The sequence below is a fragment of the Primulina tabacum genome, chromosome 8 (assembly GCF_025594145.1).
Source record: "Primulina tabacum isolate GXHZ01 chromosome 8, ASM2559414v2, whole genome shotgun sequence".
Lineage (NCBI taxonomy): Eukaryota > Viridiplantae > Streptophyta > Magnoliopsida > Lamiales > Gesneriaceae > Primulina > Primulina tabacum.
The window spans coordinates 41,577,156-41,599,012 of NC_134557.1; the positions used below are offsets into that span (position 1 = coordinate 41,577,156).

Consider the following 21,857-nt stretch of genomic DNA (forward strand, 5'->3'; position numbering starts at 1 on the left):
GAAATCCAGAATTAGTAAGCATTGAGCACGTTAGTGAATTTCATGGCTAAACTGATATCAGTCCCCTATATGTTCTCTCCTCTAAGGGGTGATGCCAGAATCAGAATCAAAATTCAGAAATGTTCAGAATATATTCCTACCATTAGTTCACTAGGGAGTTTCAGTGCTTCAAAATCATATATCGGAAATCAAACATACAGAAACTGTGCTTTAAAACAGAATTATCAAACTGATTTCAAGACATTAATATATAAGCCCACTTACAGTAATTTGCTAGAGTTTCGGTTGAAGTCTGCTGGAAATCTGGTTGCTCTCGCTACTGGATTTTACAGCTCGAACAACGAACTCTCGAAAATTTAAGTAATAATCTCAAGATTTGTGTAACACCAATTCAGAGACTTGAGGGTGTTATTTATAGGCCAAAATCTGATTGTTAGACTCCCTATTAATGGCCATAATATGCATTTAACAGCCTTTATTCCATTTTAAATGCTTCAGTTACAAGTCATGAGTTGAATTAGTAATTGTCTGCTGGAATCTCGTTCTTCTGCTGGGATTCTATCTGCTGGAAAATATCAACTTCTGAAATATTAGCTGATGCTGGAATTGTTAGCTTCTGCTGTAATTTTCCTTTGCTACTGAATATTGCTAGCTGCTGGAAATATTAACTTCTGTTGGAGTTTTGCATTGCTGCTGAAATGCTGGAATTTTGGGTTCTCACATCTCTCCCTCCTTATGAGAAGTTTCGTCCTCGAAACTTGGCTATACATGATCCTCAAAGAGATAAGGGTATTGTCCTCACATCTTTTCTTCCAACTCCCAAGTAGCTTTCTTTCTGTGTGGTTGGACCATTGTACTTTGACATATGGAATAGTTCTCCTCAGTACTTGGTCTTTGTTATCCACAATTCGAATTGGAATCTCTTCATATTTTAGCCTTTCATTTAAATTTCCTTCAACCAACAGTGGTCCAGCTTCAAGAATATGACTAGGATCGGAAATATATCTCCTCAGCTGCGAAACGTGGAATACATTGTGAATTCTTGACATGTCGGATGGGAAGTGCTAATCTATAAGCAAGTGTTCCCACTTTCTCAAGAATTTCAAAGGGTCCGACGTATCTAGGATTCAATTTCCCAGCCTTATTGAATTGGATTATACCTTTCATGGGTGACACTTTCACATATGCCTTTTCTCAAACTTCAAATTCCACGGGTCGTCTTTCTGATCAACCAGCTTTTCTATCGATCTTGGGCAGCTTTTTATCTCTTCTTGAACAAAGAGACTTTATCCACTGTTTCTTGGATCATTTCGGGTCCAACGATGGCCTTTTCTCCTACCCTCATCCCAATACAGTGGTGATCGACACTTTCGTCCATACAGAGCTTCGTATGGTGCCATCTCAATACTGCTGTGGTAACTATTATTGTACGCGAACTTAATTAAGGGCAGATGTTCGCATCCAATTACCACCGAAGTCTAGAGCACATGCTCTCAGCATATCTTCTAGAGTTTGAATTGTCCTCTCTGTTTGGCCATCGGTCTGAGGATGATAGGCCGTGCTAAGAGTAATTTTGGTCCCCATAGCTTGTTGAAAGCCTCTTCCAAAAACGGGATGTAAACCTCGGATCTCTGTCTGATAGTATGCTAGCTGGAACTCCATGTAGTCGTACGATCTCATTCATGTACAGTGTGGCTAGCTTGTCCAAATTATAGTTCATGCGGACAGGTAAGAAATGCGCAGATTTCGTGAGTTTATCTACGATTACCCAGATGCCGTCATGACTTTGTCTAGACCTTGGTAACCCGACAACAAAGTCCATGGAGATATGTTCTCATTTCCATTCTGGAATCTCTAGAGGTTGCAGAAGTCCTCAAGGTCTTGGTGCTCTGCCTTGACTTGCTGGTACACGTGACACTTGGAAACAAACATTGACACGTCTTTCTTCATTCCACTCCACCAAAAATTTTTCTTCAAATCTCTGTACATCTTGGTACTGCCAGGATGGACTGAAAATTTCGACTTATGTGCCTCAGACATTACTTCTTGTCGAAGGTTATCGATGTCTAGTACGCACAATCGTCCTTTCATCCACAAGATTCCTTTGTTATCTGTCTCGAAATCTGGTGATTTTCCTTCTTTAACTTGCTCTTTTAGTTTCACCAAAGCGGAATCTCTATCTTGACTTATCTTGATTGTCTCTCGAAGACATGGTTGTGCTGAAAGTGATGTTAGGATCACCTTACTCATTCTTTCGACTTAAAGCATCTGCTACCTGGATTGGATAGCTTATCGTCAAGTCGTAATCCTTCATGAGTTCAATCCACCGTCTTTGTCTCATAGTTAGTTCTTTTTGAGTGAACAAATACTTGAGACTTTGATGATCGGTGAAAATCTCGCATTTGGCTTCATAAAGATAATGTCTCCAAATTTTTAGTGCTAATACCACTGCAGCTAGTTTGAGGTCGTGCGTTGGGTAATTTGTTCATACTGGCTTCAACTACCTTGATGCGTATGCAATCACCCTTCCCTCTTGCATGAGTACACATCCTAAACCTCATTTAGATGCATCACTGTAGATGGTGAAGTCTTACCTTCAGTTGGCAATACCAACACCGGAGTGGAGGTATGCTTCTTCTTCAAAGTCTCGAAGCTTTGCTCACATTTTTCACTCCATTGAAACTTAGAGTTCTTCTGTGTGAGCTTGGTGAGGGGTATGGCTATTGAAGAGAATCCTTCAACAAATTTTCGGTAATAGCCTGCTAATCCCAAGAAGCTTTGAATTTCTGTCACATTCTTTGGTCTAGGCCAATCTGAGATTGCCTCTACTTTCTTAGGGTCCACAGATACTCCTGCTGCTGATATTATGTGTCCCAAGAATGTGACGCTCTCTAGCCAAAATTCGCATTTCTTGAACTTGGCGTACAGTTCCTTTTCTCTCAGCGTCTGGCGGGTGAGACGAAGATGTTCTTTGTGGTCTTCTTCACTTGACGAATACACTAAAATGTCGTCGATGAATACCACAACAAACTTGTAAAAAAATGGTTTGAACACCGTATTCATGAGATCCATGAATACTGCTGGAGCATTGGTTAACCCGAATGGCATTACCATGAATTCATAGTGTCCATATCTTGTTCTGAAGGCTGTCTTCGGAATATCGTCTGTTTTGACCTTCAGTTGGTGGTAGCCTGACCTTAAGCCGAGCTTGGAAAAGACCGTAACTCCTTTGAGTTGGTCAAACAAGTCATCTATCCTTGGAAGTGGGTATTTATTCTTGATTGTGATCTTATTCCATCCTCATGCTTCTGTCCTTCTTCTTTACAAATAGGACAGGAGCTCCCCACGGAGATGCGCTTGGTCGGATTTGCTTTTTACCCAACAATTCTTGAAGTTGCTCTTTGAGTTCTTTCAACTCTGCTGGAGCCATTCGGTATGGTGCTTTTGAGATTGGTGTAGCATTGAGCACTAAATTAATCTCAAATTCCACTTCGCGGTCGGGAAGTTCGCCAGGGAGTTCTTCAGGAAATACATCCGAAAACTCTTGTACTACCGGAATCTCTTCTAGCGTAAGTGTGGTTTCTTTCTTTACCTCGCTTAACATAGCTAGGTAAACTTCTTCTTCACTTTTCATGGCTTTCCAAGTTTGAGAAGCAGAAAGAAGAGTCTTTAGTTCTTTTGTCTTACCATGAATAAAAGTTTCTCTTGGTGTAGAGCTTGGATGGTTACCGTCTTTCCATGACAGTCTACTAAAGCATGATTCTTGGCTAACCAATCCTTTCCAGAATTAAGTTGAATTCCACCATGTTTAGTTGAATCAGGTTTGCCTTGAAATTCTGATTATATATGAGAACATCAATATCCCGATATAGAGTGCGAGTTTCTAAAATTCGGTTTGCAGGAGTTGCTACTCTATATGGTTCTTCTAAGTTATCAGGCTTAGATCCTAACTTCTTGGAAAATCTCTTAGACATGAATGAATGTGTAGCACCACAATCAAATAACACATACGTAGGCATATCATTGATTATAATGGTACCTGCTACGACATCATTTGAGTTGTCAGCTTCTTCTTGAGTAAGAGCATAAACTCGAGCATTTGTCTTGTTTTTCTTAGGCTTGTTTGGAGTTGTTCCTCCTGCTGGACCATTCTTTGGATCTGAAAGAGGGCATTGAGCAATGTGATGGTCCATCTTTCCGCAACAGAAACAAGCTCCAGAATTCCTACGACATTCACCAGTGTGAGCGAATCCACAAGTTTGGCACTTGGCTCCCTCTTTGCTTGATTGAAAAGACGTGGTTCCTTTAGCTGGAACACTGATGAATTGATTGCTTGAAAACCTAGGCCTCTTGAATTGCTGGCCCGATTGGTACTGGCTTGACTGAGGACGTTTGAGTTTGTTCTCGCCTTCACGCCTCTTGATATCATTCTCAGCCCTGATGGCGGCTCCCATCAATTCATCAAAACTATTGGGCTCGATAACGGCAAGGGCAGATTGAATACGACTGTTCAATCCCTTCTTGAAGCAATGCATGATGGTTGGGGAGTAAGTTCCCAATGAGTGGAACTTGGACGAATACTCCACCACTGTCATGTTTGGTTCTTGAACCAAGCTTTCAAATTTTGACAGTTTCTGCACTCGAACTGCTGTCGGGAAGTACTGCTTCAAAAATGCCTCTCGGAACCTTTGCCAAGTGATAGGTCCTGTCCTTACCATAGTTGGTGAGACTCCTTCCCACCATTTAGCTGTTTTATCCACAAGAAAAGGTGTAATCACATCTACCTTGATCCCTTGTGGAACCCCAAGTAGTCGAAGATGATTCTCCATCTCTTTCATCCAATTTTGTCCGACCTCAGGATCCGAGCTTCCATCAAAGTTTGGGACTCTTGCTCTTCGGAGAGCCTCGTAGTACTGTTTCGTCCCATTCTGAGCTGGAGGTGGTGGCGGTGGCTGATTAGCATTAGGATTCACTAATCCTTGTAGCGTGGTTGCCACAATCATGGCTATAGCCATCAAGTCCACCTGACTGAGGCCAATTGTTGGTGGTGGTTGTTGTGCATCTTCATCATTGCGGTTATTGTAATGAGGATTGCGATTGTTTCTAACTGGTCTTCCGTCCATTTCTACAATGATGAAAGTTCTAAGGTTGATGGCAGAATAGAGACTAAACAAAGGAAGAAAAATGATTGAGTAATTGCTCCAAAAATTAAATATAAAACCAATGGATAAAAATAAATTTTTATTGATTTCCCAAGAAAGTGCAATTACAAATAACCTTTGAAAATGCTAACAAAATGTAAATAGAACAAGTGCTATTACAAAAAGCTACTACTGAATGTCTAATCTATCACTTCTCCCTTTACCAAATCCATAGGATCCTCTTCGACTTCTTCATCTTCTTCGGGATCCTCCTCAGGTTCGTCTTCATGGTTGGCTATTACTGCTTCTAGATGTTCAATATGATCATGCAGAACTGTATTCTGGTCGCTAAGAACTTCAACAGTGTCCTGCAACTCTTGAATCTGAGCATCAGTCTGTTCACTATACTAATTATGCTAGTGCACGAGTTGGTGATTTTGATCCTTAAGTATTTGGATCTTCTCAACTAATGTATCACGTAACTCGATGAACTCTGCAACAGTCTCTTGGGAGGTTTCGAACTCTTCTTGAGTTCTCCTATTCTTCTCTTCTGCCTCATGCAGATAATGAGCATAACGTTGAACATCACCTCTTAAGTGTTCTGCTCGACGCACTAATTCATCTTTGTCTAGCTCTAGGCAGTAGTTATGTTCTTTTAGTTTCTCTAGCTTCTTCTCTAAGCTCTTAATGTAGCTACTCTGGTTAGCCATATCCTACATCCAAAACATGAGAGTGAAGGTTCATAAATGATATCAAGAGTACAAGTCGAACTATACAATTACTGGAATGAACAGAATCAGTAAGCCTATAACATTTAGTAGAAGAAAATAGCTCAAAAATTTTTCGGTCTCAGAAAGGAGTGAAAATTTTACTAAAAATTCTTCACATCAAGATCATGAAGTGTACCAAATTTATTGCAAAAATACTGAGCCGTTTGGAAATGAAAATTTCTCAAAGTTTCAAAAATCTGGAAAATTTCACGTAAATGATGATATCACTATCTAAACGAAGGATTTTGGGGTTCGTCAGCGGTGCTAGAATGAAAGTTTATTTCTATGTTAGGTTCTCCTCGTCGAGAGCTTTCCAACGCATACTTTTAACAGTAAAAATTCCTCCTGGATCAAAAGTTATGGCCGTTTGAAGTTTGCAACGAAAAACACCTCAACTTCCATGCCATTTGCAAGTTCTATTGCATGCGCTTGCTGGAATTCACTGTCTACTGCAATTCTGATGCTTCTGCAATCAGTCTGCTGCTTTTCCAGTGTCTGCTGCTTTCCAGCACTGTTAGAACCAGTCTGCTGCATTCCGAGTCTACTGACCCAGTCTTCTTCAGATCTACTGGTTTCCATCTACTGGTTCTGCTTTCAGACTACTGATTTGATATTACTATTTTTCGGTCTACTGATTATGGTCTATTGGTTTTTCTGTTATCTGCTGGTTCCGGTCTACTGATTTTTGGCCTACTGATTTTTTTTTCAGACATGCTGCTGAAACACTCAGAGCTCTACTGCATTCTGATTTGTTTCCCTTACTGATTTTCCAAATTGTACGTAGTTAGTCTATCTTTTCAGTAGTCTATAACAGTAGTTTATCATCAGGACTATTTTTTCAGAAGTCTATCAGAACTTATTATTTCTAGTTCCTCCTCCCCAGATTATGAAACCTGGTTTGCTCTGATACCACTTCAATGTCACGCCCCGGGACGGGGGTTGGTTGACACAGGAGTTGTTCTCAAATTTACATTCGAAAACAACAAGCCTCAGAAGTACAGAATTCAGAAACCAGTCTTTTTATTCATAAATACTGAATATTTCAATGTCTGATACAAACTCATTGCCAAATGTTTTACAGCGGAAATGTAAAACCAAATATAACAGTATCTTAACAGATGCAGCGGAATAAACATAAATTAGAACTGATAAGCAACGGCTTTCTTCACCTGCCTCAGAATTGAATCTGCTCTTCTTCTTCTAACTTTTCTTCCTCGTTCTTATCTGAGATGGGTTTGGTGGGTGAGTGATATGGTTGTCACTCAGTAAGCAGGGGCGGGAATAACTCTCAGTTTTCGAAATCATTTTCAACAGAAACAGTAATACAATAATATACAGAAAACTCGTATTTTCATCACAGAAATCAGAATTCAGAAATCACAGGTTTCAGAACAGAAATCAGAATTAGTAAGCACTGAGCACATTAGTGAATTTCATGGCAAAATTGATATCAGTCCCCTATATGTTCTCTCTTCTAAGGGGTGATGCCAGAGTAAGAATCAGAATTCAGAAATGTTCAGAATATATATTACTACCTTCACTAGGGAGTTTCAGTGCTTCAAAATCATATATCGGAAATCAAACATATAGAAATTGTGCTTTAAAACAGAATTATCAAACTGATTTCAAGATATTAATATATAAGCCCACTTACAGTAATTTGCTAGAGTTTCGGTTGAAGTCTACTGGAAATCTGGTTGCTCTCGCTATTGGATTTTACAGCTCGAACAAGGCACTCTCGAAAATTTAAGTAACAATCTCAAGATTTGTGTAACTCTAATTCAGAGACTTGAGAGTGTTATTTATAGGCCAAAATCTGACTGTTAGACTCCCTATTAATAGCCATAATCTGCATTTAACAGCCTTTATTCCATTTTAAATGCTTCAGTTACAAGTCATGAGTTGAATTAGTAACTGTCTGCTGGAATCTCGTTTTTCTGCTGCTGGATTCTATCTACTGGAAAATATCAACTTCTGAAATATTAGTTAATGCTGGAATTGTTAGCTTCTGCTGGAATTTTCCTTTGCTACTGAATATTGCTAGCTGCTAGAAATATTAACTTCTGCTGGAATGCTGAAATTTCGGGTTTTCACAACAATGGTCGGTGGATATTGTAAATATATTTAAAAAATTCATATATATTTTTTAAAATGTAATCTTCAACACTTGTCCTAATTCGAATTCTTCCATCATGACTTCTGTATTTATGAAAACCTCTAACAAATATAAGACTTTGTTTGGATAAGTATTTATAAAATATTTTTATAAAAGTACTTTTTATAAAAAAAATAAAATATTTTAAAAATTGTTTTTAAATAAATATGTGTTAAGACAAATATTCTACAAAAACATTTTTAGAATTGAAAAGGTTTTTGGACAATTATTTTAAAAAACGATTTTAAAGTTAAAATAATCGTAAAGGTGTTGACAACAATTTAATAAAAATATTTTAATTATCTTTAACCAGCGTTTTTTATTATAAAAACACAAAAAACACCTTTCAATTGTCATTTAAATACTATAATTTGATAAGACTTTTTTAAAAATAGTTTTCAAAAACGTTTTACTATCTTATACAAATACATAATTTAAGTTTTTTTCACTTATAAAATAGTAAAAATGTTTTAAAGTACTTATTCAAACAGAAGTCATACTTTTTCAGTTCCTCACTTTCCTTCATTATAATCTTCCTAAAAGACAATAGAAGCTTTAACTAAAATTGACTGCATATCCCTTAAAAAATGGTGTGGATAGTGATAAAGTTTTTTTTATATGATGTGGGAACCTGCAGCCGCTATCTTTCGATAAATACTGAAAAAACCCCGGACTAGCGCAACAATATGCAAATCACGTTAGCCAGATAAACCATACCGGGAAAGCTTTGTCTGACAAGCTCGTCCGAGAAGGTATTGGTAGTGAGAATCGAACTCCTAACTATTGGTTAAGCACTCACATGCTCTATCAACTCGGACACAAATTTACACATTTTTCAATTTTATTTATTTTTAATTGTATGACATGTCACCTGAATATGTCATCGAAAATTAATGACGTGACGATGGTACATAGTAGACATGTATGATCTAACGTCATCATTCTGAAGAAAAATGATTAAAATTGAAAAATATGTGTAAGCTAGAGGATTACAAATATGAATTTACGGATAACATAATTGAATATGAAAAAAATTCAAGTTATATGACCAAAAATATAATTTATCCTTTTTTTTTTGAAAATATAATTTTCCATTATACATATAATGTATGTGCAAAAAATTTGACGTGCTTGGTGAAGCCTTGTTGTTTTTACTTAAGATACTCTCATTTTGAATTTGCATCCCTATTTTGAAATAGTAAGATTAATAATTATTTAAAATAATCTACCATTTTAATTTTATTTTATTTCTTTCTAATATATACTTTTTCATTAATAGTTTTTTCAAATTAAGTTTATATTATAAAAAATAAAATTTTGAATTAAAGTATATAAATTTAAATTTTATCTATTATTTTACACATAAATTGTATCGATATGCTAATATTATAATAAATAATTATTGACTCACTTATATAAAAAATAGTTCCCAAAAAGTGTATACATAATGACAATATTATTGTAATCTTAAAGTATATATATTACATACATCTGGAGTAGAAAGTAAGTCAACCAACCAAAAAGCTGAGGGCAAATATGTCAAATGACACAATTGCAAAGTAGTTGCAGTGCTATATAAATCACACAGCATCGCTGCCTATTTCCGCACAAAGAAGAAAGAAACTAACACAAAGCATTCTTCACAGCAAAATAAAATATGCAACTCAAATCTTGCCCTCTTCTCTATGTGATCCTCTTGATATTGGTGGCTTCATTTTATTACCAAGCCTTGGCCATTTCGCCTAGTACCATCTTTGGCAACTGGCAGCCGATTCCGAACGTTAACGTGCCAGAGGTGTTGGAAATTGCTAGATTCGCGGTGTCGGAGCACAACAAGAAGGCTAACGTGCAGTTGGAGTTTGTAAAGGCGGTGAAGGGTGAAACCCAAGTAGTTGAAGGTACGAATTACAGATTGGTCATCATCGCGAATGATAAGGCTGCCGGCAATGCGCCAGGAAACTACGAGGCTGTGGTCTGGGACATGCCTTGGAAGCATTTCAGGGAACTAAGCTCTTTTGTGAAAGTTTAAGGATGATATCATATATGTAATGCTAGTGTCCTGAATAAGAATGTCTTTGTATCTGATATGAAAAAATATTTTTGGACATAAATTGAGATCTCCTTCGTTGAATTTTGGGATGTTATCTTATTATAAGTTTTAGAAAATACTAAATAAGCTCTTTTAAAAAATAACTTTGAGTGATCCAACTCTTTTCAAACCACATATAAACTATTAAACAACATATTTAAACATCTTATAATGTCTTTTATATTTTTTTAGCAAACATCTTTTCTAGATTATGAACTCCCAAAAAGTTTGTAATTTTTTCGAAGATCGACCTTTCATTTGTATTGAGATAACTACGAAAGTGGACCGGGTTAAATTGTAATAAAATCATTTTTGAGTATAAACTATTTTACACATACTATTGTTTAATAAAAAACAAAGAACATATTAAAATGAATTTGAGTAGGTATCTTGTGAGACGGTCTCACGATTATTTATTTGTGAGACGGGTCAATCCTACCGATATTCACAATAAAAAGTAATACTCTTAGCATAAAAAGTAATACTTTTTCATGGATGAACCAAATAAGATATCCGTTTCACAAACTACGACCCGTGAGACCGTTTCACATAAGTTTTTCCCATGAATTTTGACAAAATAACCAAAATCTCAAATAAGTAAATATATAAAATATAAAATGCAATTTTTTGTATAAAAGATATGACTGATATTTAATTTTCATGAAAGTAAATAATCAAACAAGAAATAAAAAATTTTCGCGAGACAGAGTATGATGCTACACTTGTGAATAAAAATGTATTTGGTGGTCTATATTTATATCTTCATGTTCGGGTCAATTAAAAATTAGAAACCCTTCATGTATGTAAGAATAAATATAGATTTTTGGATGCACTCACTTGATATGGTAGAATGAAATAAAGATATGAATCAAATGATAAGTCTATTTTATTCTTATGATGAATATCACAAAAATAAAGATAAATAAATTACAATTATTTTTTATAAACAATTCATAATATAATTAAAATATTTAAATAATAATTATTCTAAAATTATTTGCTATTACTAGCATCATTATTATTATTTATTGTTATTATACTTATAATTTTTATTAAATATTAATTATTATTGTTATATTTATTGTTATCATACAATTATTATTATTTTATAAAAAATATTAATATTATTAATAATATTCTATTATTACTATAATTATTATTTTATTTATTTAACTATGATTCAATATTAATATTTATTTTATTGTTGTTGAATTAATTATTAATAATATTCCATTTCTTATTATCGGTGTTGTTATCATTGTTATTGTTATTATGAGCAGGGGCGGATTTAGAATTTATACTCTGTGGAGGTCGCTTATAAAATATGGACATTAAAAGAGAAAAGGCAAAAATTTCATCGGTCATATTCAACTAAACATAAACAATATGCTTTAAAAAAAAATTTATAATTAAAAAAAATTCGACGTTCCTTCAATAATAGCATTTATACAAATATTTTAAGCAATTTCTGTTTCAGTAAATATTATCAATACATCCGAGAGAAAATCATCATCTATTTTGCTCCGAATCCTAGCTTTGACGATATTCATAGTTGAGTTCTGTAATAGTAACGGTAGAAATTGGAAGAGTCGGCAGACTCAACCCTTGATAGTAGAAAAGACTTTTCATAGATGATAAATTTAAAAGTAATAAAGTATTAAAAAAAATTTAAAATAAATCAATTATTAGAAAAAGGAAAAAAAAAAGCTAAGATTCGAACCTGGGTTTACAAGTACAGAAACTCTTGCCTTGCCATATATATATAAATGATCGACCATAATAAATTAAAAAGCATGTATCTCCATGGCAAGGCAAGAGTATTATTAATTTTTCAAAAATTAATTCAATTAAAAAAATTTAAAAATTTTGGGGAGGCCGTGGCCCTCGTGAGTCCTAATATAAATCCGCCCCTGATTATGAGTATTATTATTCTTATGAGTATTATTAAATGGTACTTATTATCATTAGATGTTATTTATTTGTAGTATTATTTATAATTCTTAAATATTTTTTATAATTTTTTATTTATTGTAATTATATCATTATTCTTATTATTAAATATATTTTGTCATTAATTTTATTTTATTGTTAAAAAATAAATGATAATATTTATTATCAAAAGATTTCATAAAATAAAATTGATAATATATATATATATATATATGTATGTATAGACACACACACACACACACTATATATATATAATACTTGAGCATAACAGAAATTAACATTATTGGTTTACTAACTTTTCCTATAATGAGTTTTACTGTACAAAGTTTTCACATTTTGATTTTATCTGTTTGTTTTTGGGAGCTTGACTGGAACTTAAAAAAATTCAGTCCCCTCAAATAATAGATCTTACTTTTTTTCAAACATAGTGATATTATTTCCATATGAACCCTTTACAATAAAATTCCCTAATATATTCATCAATTTTTTTTCTCTCGATTCTCTATATCATGAACACTTAGAGGTAAACCAATTCTCTTAATTTATATTTTCGAGTTATTATTATTTCGTATGGAAAAAATTGTTTTAACATATAATTTCTCAGTTCCCTTCTTTCTTCATTTTAGTCTTCCTAAAAGACAATAAAAGCTTTAACTAAAGTTTGATTGCACGTCCCTTGAAAAAATTGATGTGAATGGTGAAAGCTTTTTTTGTTTTACCTAAAATATTGTTGTTTTAAACTTCCTATCCTATTTAAAGGAATAAAATATTAATAATGTTAGATTAAAAATATCTCAATTTTGGTGATAGCAAATAACATCGAGTTATTTATAGTTCCAACTGCTATTTATTTGTATTTACAAGATTCTAATTATGTTGGGTTGCAGAAATGTTAAAAATATTGACTATAATGATAAAAAAAAACTTGTTATTATGTTGCTAACATAATTCATTAAATGTGTAGTTGGTAGATGTCAAGTTGGAAGTAATAAGTCGCTGAAATATAATTTTATCACAACTTAGTTTATGGGATGCTAAATTTTTTTGATGATATCTCATTGCTCGATGATTTAAATGACAAGAAACGAACACGGTTGAACAAAAAACTCAAATTGCTACAAGTCAAATTTCTGATTAGCTCAACCGATTCGGATGTTATATATGTGAAATAGTGGTTGCAAGATCGAGCTGGACGAAGCAGAAACAAAAACCAGCGACTACCTTGTTCATCTAAATGGAATGATTCAGCATGAATTACAAAGCTAAGACAGTGATTTACAAAACATCTCATGTCCCTTGCCAATTAAACATGAAGTTTACATCACAGATGCTAGTCTTGAGCTTCGAGCGATATTTATTCCTTGTTTTAGACGGCTGATTCGACTAGAACATGTTTAGAATATACGGTACACTTCTAATGAGTTTCATGATCTTACGTCGATTTAGACCTCATGGTACTTATTGTATATTCAAAGATTTTATCTATGCGGCTTGCATGAGTAAACTGATAAAATATAATGTCATTATCGAATGAAATCGTAAAATCTTATTAGATTAAAGATTGTTTTACATTAGAGTCAATAAAAGTCCGAGCCACAAGTAGGCTTGCCGGGCAACTATTTTAACATAGAGCACCACCATCGACACCGAGGATTTAAAGATATCGTTCAGGCAACAATTACCACCAATGTTTTTGCATAAATGGATCAAAGAAAAGCTAAAAGTCCTGCATGTCAAGCATTTGTAAAGAAAGATTTGTGCCAATGGGAATAAACATGTGCATAGATTAATAATAACAATAAAATATAACCCCACAATGAATTAATGTAGTTAATTATGTAAAGGAATTTTGGGAATAACCACGTAAAATATATATTAAATAACATTTAATTGAATTGGTCAAGCCATATTAAAGTTACAGTCATACCTTTATTTATTTATATTATAATTTTAAATTTAATTATAATAACATAAAATTATTATTAGATAGTCTATTACTCTATATTTTAGATAAATATTTCTATAGCGTGCAAAAGGTTACTAATACCAACAAAAGAAAAGTTTGCTCTCGATCTCACTTCACTGCTCTCTCCAAAACTTCCCCATCATCATTTTTGAAATTTGGGCAACCCTCTGGTAATTAATTTTGAACATTTATGGAGTGTAGGAAATTTAGTTGTTATTTGTTTAAAAATAAAGAGACTATGAATTTATTAATTGTCAAACTTTTTTTTGTTCAATATAAAATTAAGTAAATTAGCAACTGTTTATGGATATTTTTTTTTAATTTTTTTTGGTTTTATTGAAACAACATATATATCATGTTACGTACCTCCATGATGACATAAGGGGGAAACAAAGGAAAAGAATACAGAATCCAGCAGCAAGCCTTGTAAAATTCAAGAAGACAGAATCCAAAACATCAAACCTCCTGAATTCAAGAATTCATCAGAAACAAGCAAGCCGACTGATCCCAAGACAGATCAGAAGAAGGGATGGATCTTATTGATTTTTATTTGCTATATTTTTGTTTTAGTATGTATTCATATCTTTTTAGTAAGTATTCAGATACAATAAATTTTTTTTTCAATGAAGGAAATTCAGTTATCTTGAATAACTTGCTTATTTTTTGTCCACCAAAAAAGGGAAATTGATGATCAATTAAGGTTTTGGTGATCTTAAAAATAATCTAAGGATGTCCAATAAAGCCTAGTCGAACCGAATTCCCGAAGAAAGCTGATCTCTCGAAAGAAACTGATGAATATCTAAAGTCTATATCAGTTACGCACTTCAGCCTCACCGATCATATGTTATTCATGCACAATTCGCATCAGTCTATGAGTTAGTCACAATTATTCTCCTAAATGGTCATAGAAAAATTCTGCAGTCAGACTTGAAAAATCAGAAAAATATTCTTCGTTCGTAACAACTTTTAAGATTGTTAAATATCAGAGTCCATGCACACTAGACTGACATTACTATTTACAAAAAGGACGATGATGTGACACAACAGTTACCAGATTTGAAAACGATTATCAGATTCAAAAATTAGGTAGTTGGTTCTTTGCTCATATATTGATAAGATGCATGTAGATTCAGACTCTAAATTCCTTACACAAGACATGTACATCTTGCATATTTTTTTATCCAAGTTTTCAGAGCCTAACTGTTCAAGAATATTTTGGATCACACACTTAGTGTTTACATAAGATCATTCAAGATCAATTGTGCCAAGGATATTTTGTTCAAAAATACATGTAACTGACAGTAAGAGTTTACTGATAAGATTATTTAAACCTTGAGTTAGTTAGGAGTTTCAATATAACAATATTAAGCTCTACTAAAGAGGGTTGTTGCAAAGTGTTTGTAATCGCCAAAGCCTTCTAATGATATCCTTTTGGAAACGGAAAAAAAGATGTCATATGAGTTATTCAATCTTCGAACATCCATAAAAAAATTATGTTGTACATTTAATCTAAGTGTACCTAGACTAACTGTTTTTCAGACTAAATGTTTATATTGTTCAAACCAATTCAAGGAGCCAATTTCCACGCAGTACCTTATTACTGGTTTATTGGAGCCTTGCTAACAAGAATTATAATTCAAGCTTTGCCAAACTAATTGAATTATTTGATAGTTGCATTGAGATTATTTATTAACTCCTCTTACCAATCTCTCGACCTTAAAAATATCCATATCTTTTAATTTTTCATTGTAACATAAAAAATTTCAATTTTTTGTTTAAGTGAATTAATGAATAAATAATAACACAATCACTGTCATATTCCATATATTTAAACATTCAGCTTATGACCGGTGGTGTACTTGAGATTGTTGGGAATTGAGTCAATTTTAAAAAACGAGCCCGTCAGATAATGAGTAGGTTTCTTGTGAGACTGTCTCACAAATCGTTATCTACGGGTCAACTCTACCGATATTCACAATAAAAAGCTATACTTTTAACATAAAAAGTAATAATTTTTCATAGATGACCCAAATAAGAGATCCGTCTCACAAAATACGACCCGTGAGACCGTCTCACACAAGTTTTTGCCTCAAATAATATGTCTATTTTTTCATTAAAAATAGCTTTTCATAATGTAACCGCGTCATTTTTATTTGGACCATTTTTAATTAAGGATTCTTTTTTTTTTATCAAATTTTTTTCTCAATTCTCTCTGTCATGAACACTAATTAGGGGCAAAACAACTTTTAAAATTTATATTTTAATTTTATTACTATTTTCATCTGAAAAATTATTATTTACAATAGTCGGTGGATAATGGAAATATGTTTGAAAAATTCATAATTTTTTATTATAAAAAAAGTAATCTTCAACACTGTCTTAATTCGAATTCTTCCGTCACGACTTCTGTATTTATGAAAATCTCTAACAATATATAGACTTTGTTTGGATAAGTATTTATAAAACATTTTATAAAAGAGCTTTTTATAAAAAAAAAAGTATAAAATATTAAAAAAAATTTAAAAAATAATAAATATGTGTTAAGACAAATATTCTATAAAAACATTTTTAGAGTTGAAAAGGTGTTTGGACAATTATTTTAAAACGAATCTAAAGTTAAAAATAATTATAAAGATGTTTGACAAAAAATTAATAAAATCTTTTAATTCTCTTTAACCCGCGTTTTTTATTATAAAAACATAAAAAAACACCTCTCAATTGTTATTTAAAAAATATAATCTGATAACATTTTTTCAAAAATAGTTTTCAAAAACATTTTACTATCTTATGTAAATACATAATTTAAGTTTTTTTCACTTATAAAATAGTAAAAATGTTTTAAAGTACTTGTTCAAACAGAAGTCATACTTTTTCAGTTCCCCACTTTCCTTCATTATAATCTTCCTAAAAGACAATATAAGCTTTAACTAAAATTGACTGCATATCCCTTAGAAAATGGTGTGGATAGTGATAAGCTTTTTTTTATATGATGTAGGAACCTGCAGCTACTATCTTCCGGTACATAATGAAAAAACCCCGGATTAGCGCAACAATATGCAAATCACGTTAGTCAGGTAAAACATACTGGGAAAACTTTGTGTGACAAGCTCGTCCGAGAAGGTGTTGATAGTGAGAATCGAACTATTGACTATTGATTAAACACTCACATACTCTATAAACTCGAACACTTCTTTGAAGACAGTGAATAATCCTTTTTGCTATACTTAAAATATCCACATTTTTTAAACCTCCTTCCTATTTTAAAAGAGTAAAATTCAAATACATTCTTAAAATTTTCCATCATGTATAATTATATTTTAATTTTCTAATATATATTATTGTTATTAATTTTTTTGTAAATTTAGTTTAGATGGTAAAATTAAAATATGAATTTAAAATATATAATTATATATTGTAGACACTATTTTATATACATGGAAAATTAAAATTTTGGTCGTGTAACTTAAATGTTTTTCATTTTTTGCTATGTTATTGGTTAATTTATAATTTTTGTCCACTAATTTACACATTTTTCATTTTTTTTAATAGGAGTGTCGACATTTCAGGGAAAAATGACGACATGTCACTTGAATATGTCATCGAAAATTAATGATATGATGATGGTACATTGTAGACATATATGATCTAACGTCATCATTATGGAGAAAAATGATAAAAATTGAAAAATATGTGCAAGCTAGAGGATTACACATGTGAATTTACGAATAACATAATTGAATATGAAAAAATTCAAGTTACATGACCAAAAATATAAATTTTTTTTTTTTTGAAATCATAATTTTCAATTATACATAAAACGTATGTGAGAAAAAAATTGATGTGCTTGGTGAAACCTTTTTTGTTTTTACCTAAAATACTCTCATTTTGAAATTGCATCCTTATTTTGGAGTAGTAAAGATTAATAATTATTTAAAATAATCTACCATTTTAATTTTATTTTATTTCTTTCTAATATATACTTTTTTCATTAATAGATTTTTCAAATTAAGTTTTTATTATAAAATATAAAATTTTGAATTAAAATATAAAAATTTAAATTTTATCTATTATTTTACACATAAATTGTATCGATATGCTAATATTATAAAATATAAAAATTTAAATTTTATCTATTATTTTACACATAAATTGTATCGATATGCTAATATTATAATAAATAATTATTGACTCACTTATATAAAAAATAGTTCCCAAAAAGTGTATACATAATGACAATATTATTGTAATCTTAAAGTATATATATTACATACATCTGGAGTAGAAAGTAAGTCAACCAACCAAAAAGCTGAGGGCAAATATGTCAAATGACACAATTGCAAAGTAGTTGCAGTGCTATATAAATCACACAGCATCGTTGCCTATTTCCACACAAAGAAAAAAGAAACTAACACAAAGCATTCTTCACAGCAAAATAAAATATGCAACTCAAATCTTGCCCTCTTCTCTATGCGATCCTCTTGATATTGGTGGCTTCATTTCATTACCAAGCCTTGGCCATTTCGCCTAGTACCATCGTTGGCAACTGGCGGCCGATTCCGAACGTTAACGTGCCAGAGGTGTTGGAAATCGCTAGATTCGCGGTGTCAGAGCACAACAAGAAGGCTAACGTGCAGTTGGAGTTTGTAAAGACGGTGAAGGGTGAAACCCAAGTAGTCGAAGGTACGAATTACAGACTGGTCATCATCGCGAATGATAAGGCTGCCGGCAATGCGCCGGGAAACTACGAGGCCGTGGTCTGGGACTTGCCTTGGAAGCATTTCAGGGAACTAAGCTCTTTTGTGAAAGTTTAAGGATGATATCATATATGTAATTCTAGTCAAGTCCTGAATAAGAATGTCTTTGTATCTGATATGAAAAATATTTTTGGACATAAATTGAGATCTCCTTCATTGAATTTTGAGATGTTATATTATTATAGGTTTTAGAAATACTAAATAAGCTCTTCGAAAAAATAACTTTGAGTGATCCAACTTTTTTTAAACCACATATAAGCTATTAAACAACATATTTAAACATCTTATAATGTCTTTTATATTTTTTTAGCAAACATCTTTTCTAGCTTCTGAACTCCCAAAAAGTTTGTAATTTTTTCGAAGATCGACCTTTCATGCATTTGTACTGAGATAACTACGAAAGTGGACCGGGTTAAATTGTAATAAAATCATTTTTGAGTATAAACTATTTTACACAGACTATTATTTAATAAAAAAACAAAGCTAACATATGAAAATGAATTTTGATAACATAGATGACCAAAATCGCAAATAAGTAAATATATAAAATATAAAATGCAATTTTTTTTAATAAAAGATATGACTGATATTTAATTTTCGTGAAAGTAAATAATCAAACAAGAAATAAGAAATTTTCGCGAGACAGATCGAGTATGATTCTACTCTTGTGATATTACAAAAAAAATGTATTTGGCGGTCTATATTTATATCTTCATGTTCGGGTCAATAAAAAATTAGAAACCCTTCATGTATATAAGAATAAGTATAGATTTTTGGATGCACTCACTTGATATGGTAGAATGAAATAAGATATGAATCAAATGATGAGTCTATTTTATTCCTACGATGAATATCACAAAAATAAAAGATAAATAAATTACAATGATTTTTTTATTATAAAGAATTCATAATATAATTAAAATATTTAAATAATAATTATTCTAAAATTATTTACTATTCTAGAATCATTATTATATTATTATTTATTGTTATTATACTTATAATTTTTATTAAATATTAATTATTATTGTTCTATTTATTGTTATTATACAATTATTATTATTTTATAAATTAATAATATTCTATTATTACTATATATCATGAACACTTAGAGGTAAACAAATTCTCTTAATTTATATTTTCGAGTTATTATTATTTCGTATGGAAAAAATTGTTTATTCTTTTTTAAAGAATAAAGTTTATAGTGGTCGTGGATCTTGGAAATATATAAATTTTATGAAAGTTAAAAAGGGAAATCTCCCACACACATCCTAATTCAATTTCTTCCGACCTAATTTTCACATTTCTAAAATCTCTCGTAACATATAATTTCTCAGTTCCCATATTTCTTCATTTTAGTCTTCCTAAAAGACAATAAAAGCTTGGCAAAAACTTGTGTGAGACGGTCTCACGGGTCGTATTTTGTGAGATGGATCTCTTATTTGGGTCATCCATGAAAAAATATTAATTTTTATGCTAAGAGTATTACTTTTTATTATGAATATCGGTAGGGTTGACCCGTCTCACATATAAAGATTCGTAAAATCGTCTCACAAGAGACCTACTCTAAAAGCTTTAACTAAAGTTTGATTCCACATCCCTTAAAAAATTGATGTGAATGGTGAAGCCTTTTTGTTTTACCTAAAATATTGTTGTTTTAAACTTCCTATCCTATTTAAAGGAATAAAATATTAATAATGTTAGATTAAAAATATCTCAGTTTTGATGATACCAAACAACATCAAGTTGTTTATAGTTCCAACTGCTATTTATTTGTATTTACAAGATTCTAGTTGTGTTGGGTTGCAGAAATGCTAAAAATATTGATTATAATGATAACAAATCTTGTTATTATGTTGCTAACATAATTAATTAAATGTATAGTTGGTAGATGTCAAGTTGGAAGTACTAAGTTGCTGAAATATAATTTTATCACGACTTAGTTTATGGCAAGCTAAAATTTTTCGATGATATCTCATTGCTCGATGTTTTAAATGACAAGAAACGAACACGGTTGAACAAAAAGCTCAAATTGCTACAAGTAAAATTTCTAATTAGCTCAACTGATTCGGATGTTATATATGTGAAATAGTGGTTGCAAGATCGAGCTGGACGAATCAGAAACAAAAACCAGCGACTACCTTGTTCATCTAAATGGAACGATTCAACATGCGTTACAATGCTAAGACCGTGATTTACAAATCATCTTCACAAGTTGAAATCTGAATCGGTTCTTAAGATGGTGAAAAATGACGATGAAATTGTTGATTTTGCATTGAATAAGAAAGAGTTCCAGGTTGTATATATAGTATTTCGAGCATCTATATCTCATAAGAACTCTAAATTGAGTGATTTTTTATTCTATGGAAAGCTAAGATAAAACTATACAATATTCATGTTCATCACTTTCTTCGAAAATCAATGAATCAAGACAAACTAAGTTGATCAAACCAACGAAACAAGTTGATCAACCAACTCGATGTGGAACAGCCAGCAGACCAAACTGATCAACCTGCTCGATCCGGAACAACCTGGTCAACAATATAATTAGCTCGATCTCAAAATATGTCCAGTAACGTGAATATGATTGTTTCAATATCAGAAATCATATAAAACCTTTATAAACGATCATATTCCTATTTTAGTTGTCCAAGAATGTCTCCTAATAAGAAAAAGATAAGCAGAGACATTTTTCTCTCATATATCGACTTTTCAGAAGCTGATTATTGCTATATTTGGATACATGTCAAGATGCATTAACTGACCTGCACTATGAAAGGGGAAAAAGACAAGACAATTTGTTTTGTGTCGGAAATCAGTACAAGTATTCATTTATTGAAGATTGACCATTGAAGGAGTTCATCTTTATACGCATGATTAAAGATTGAAGAACACTATTGAAGCTCTCACAATCCGCCTTATCGAAGATATCGAACACTCTTTAGTGATCTATCTTTAAACTGCTCTAGCACACACGTATGATTCATATTGATAATATGGGATCAACTTGTGCTACCCAATCAATTTTAGTT

At 32.0% G+C, this 21,857-nt stretch overlaps 2 protein-coding genes across 2 annotated transcripts; both read left to right on the forward strand.

Annotated features, from left to right (window-relative positions):
• The first annotated feature begins 9,723 nt into the window (after positions 1 to 9,723).
• On the forward strand, positions 9,724 to 10,095 carry LOC142554797 (cysteine proteinase inhibitor 1-like). Its single transcript, XM_075665475.1, has one exon. It carries the CDS (start codon positions 9,724 to 9,726, stop codon positions 10,093 to 10,095), a length of 372 nt encoding a protein of 123 aa, XP_075521590.1.
• Positions 10,096 to 18,510: 8,415 nt separating this feature from the next.
• Positions 18,511 to 18,882, forward strand: LOC142554798 (cysteine proteinase inhibitor 1-like). The gene has a single exon (XM_075665476.1). The coding sequence runs from the start codon at positions 18,511 to 18,513 to the stop codon at positions 18,880 to 18,882; it is 372 nt and encodes a 123-aa protein (XP_075521591.1).
• Positions 18,883 to 21,857: the final 2,975 nt, after the last annotated feature.

What these genes read in the sequence shown, in the direction of transcription:
- LOC142554797 (XM_075665475.1), top strand. Translation starts at nt 9,724, where the DNA reads ATGCAACTCAAATCTTGCCCTCTTCTCTATGTGATCCTCTTGATATTG.
- LOC142554798 (XM_075665476.1), top strand. Translation starts at nt 18,511, where the DNA reads ATGCAACTCAAATCTTGCCCTCTTCTCTATGCGATCCTCTTGATATTG.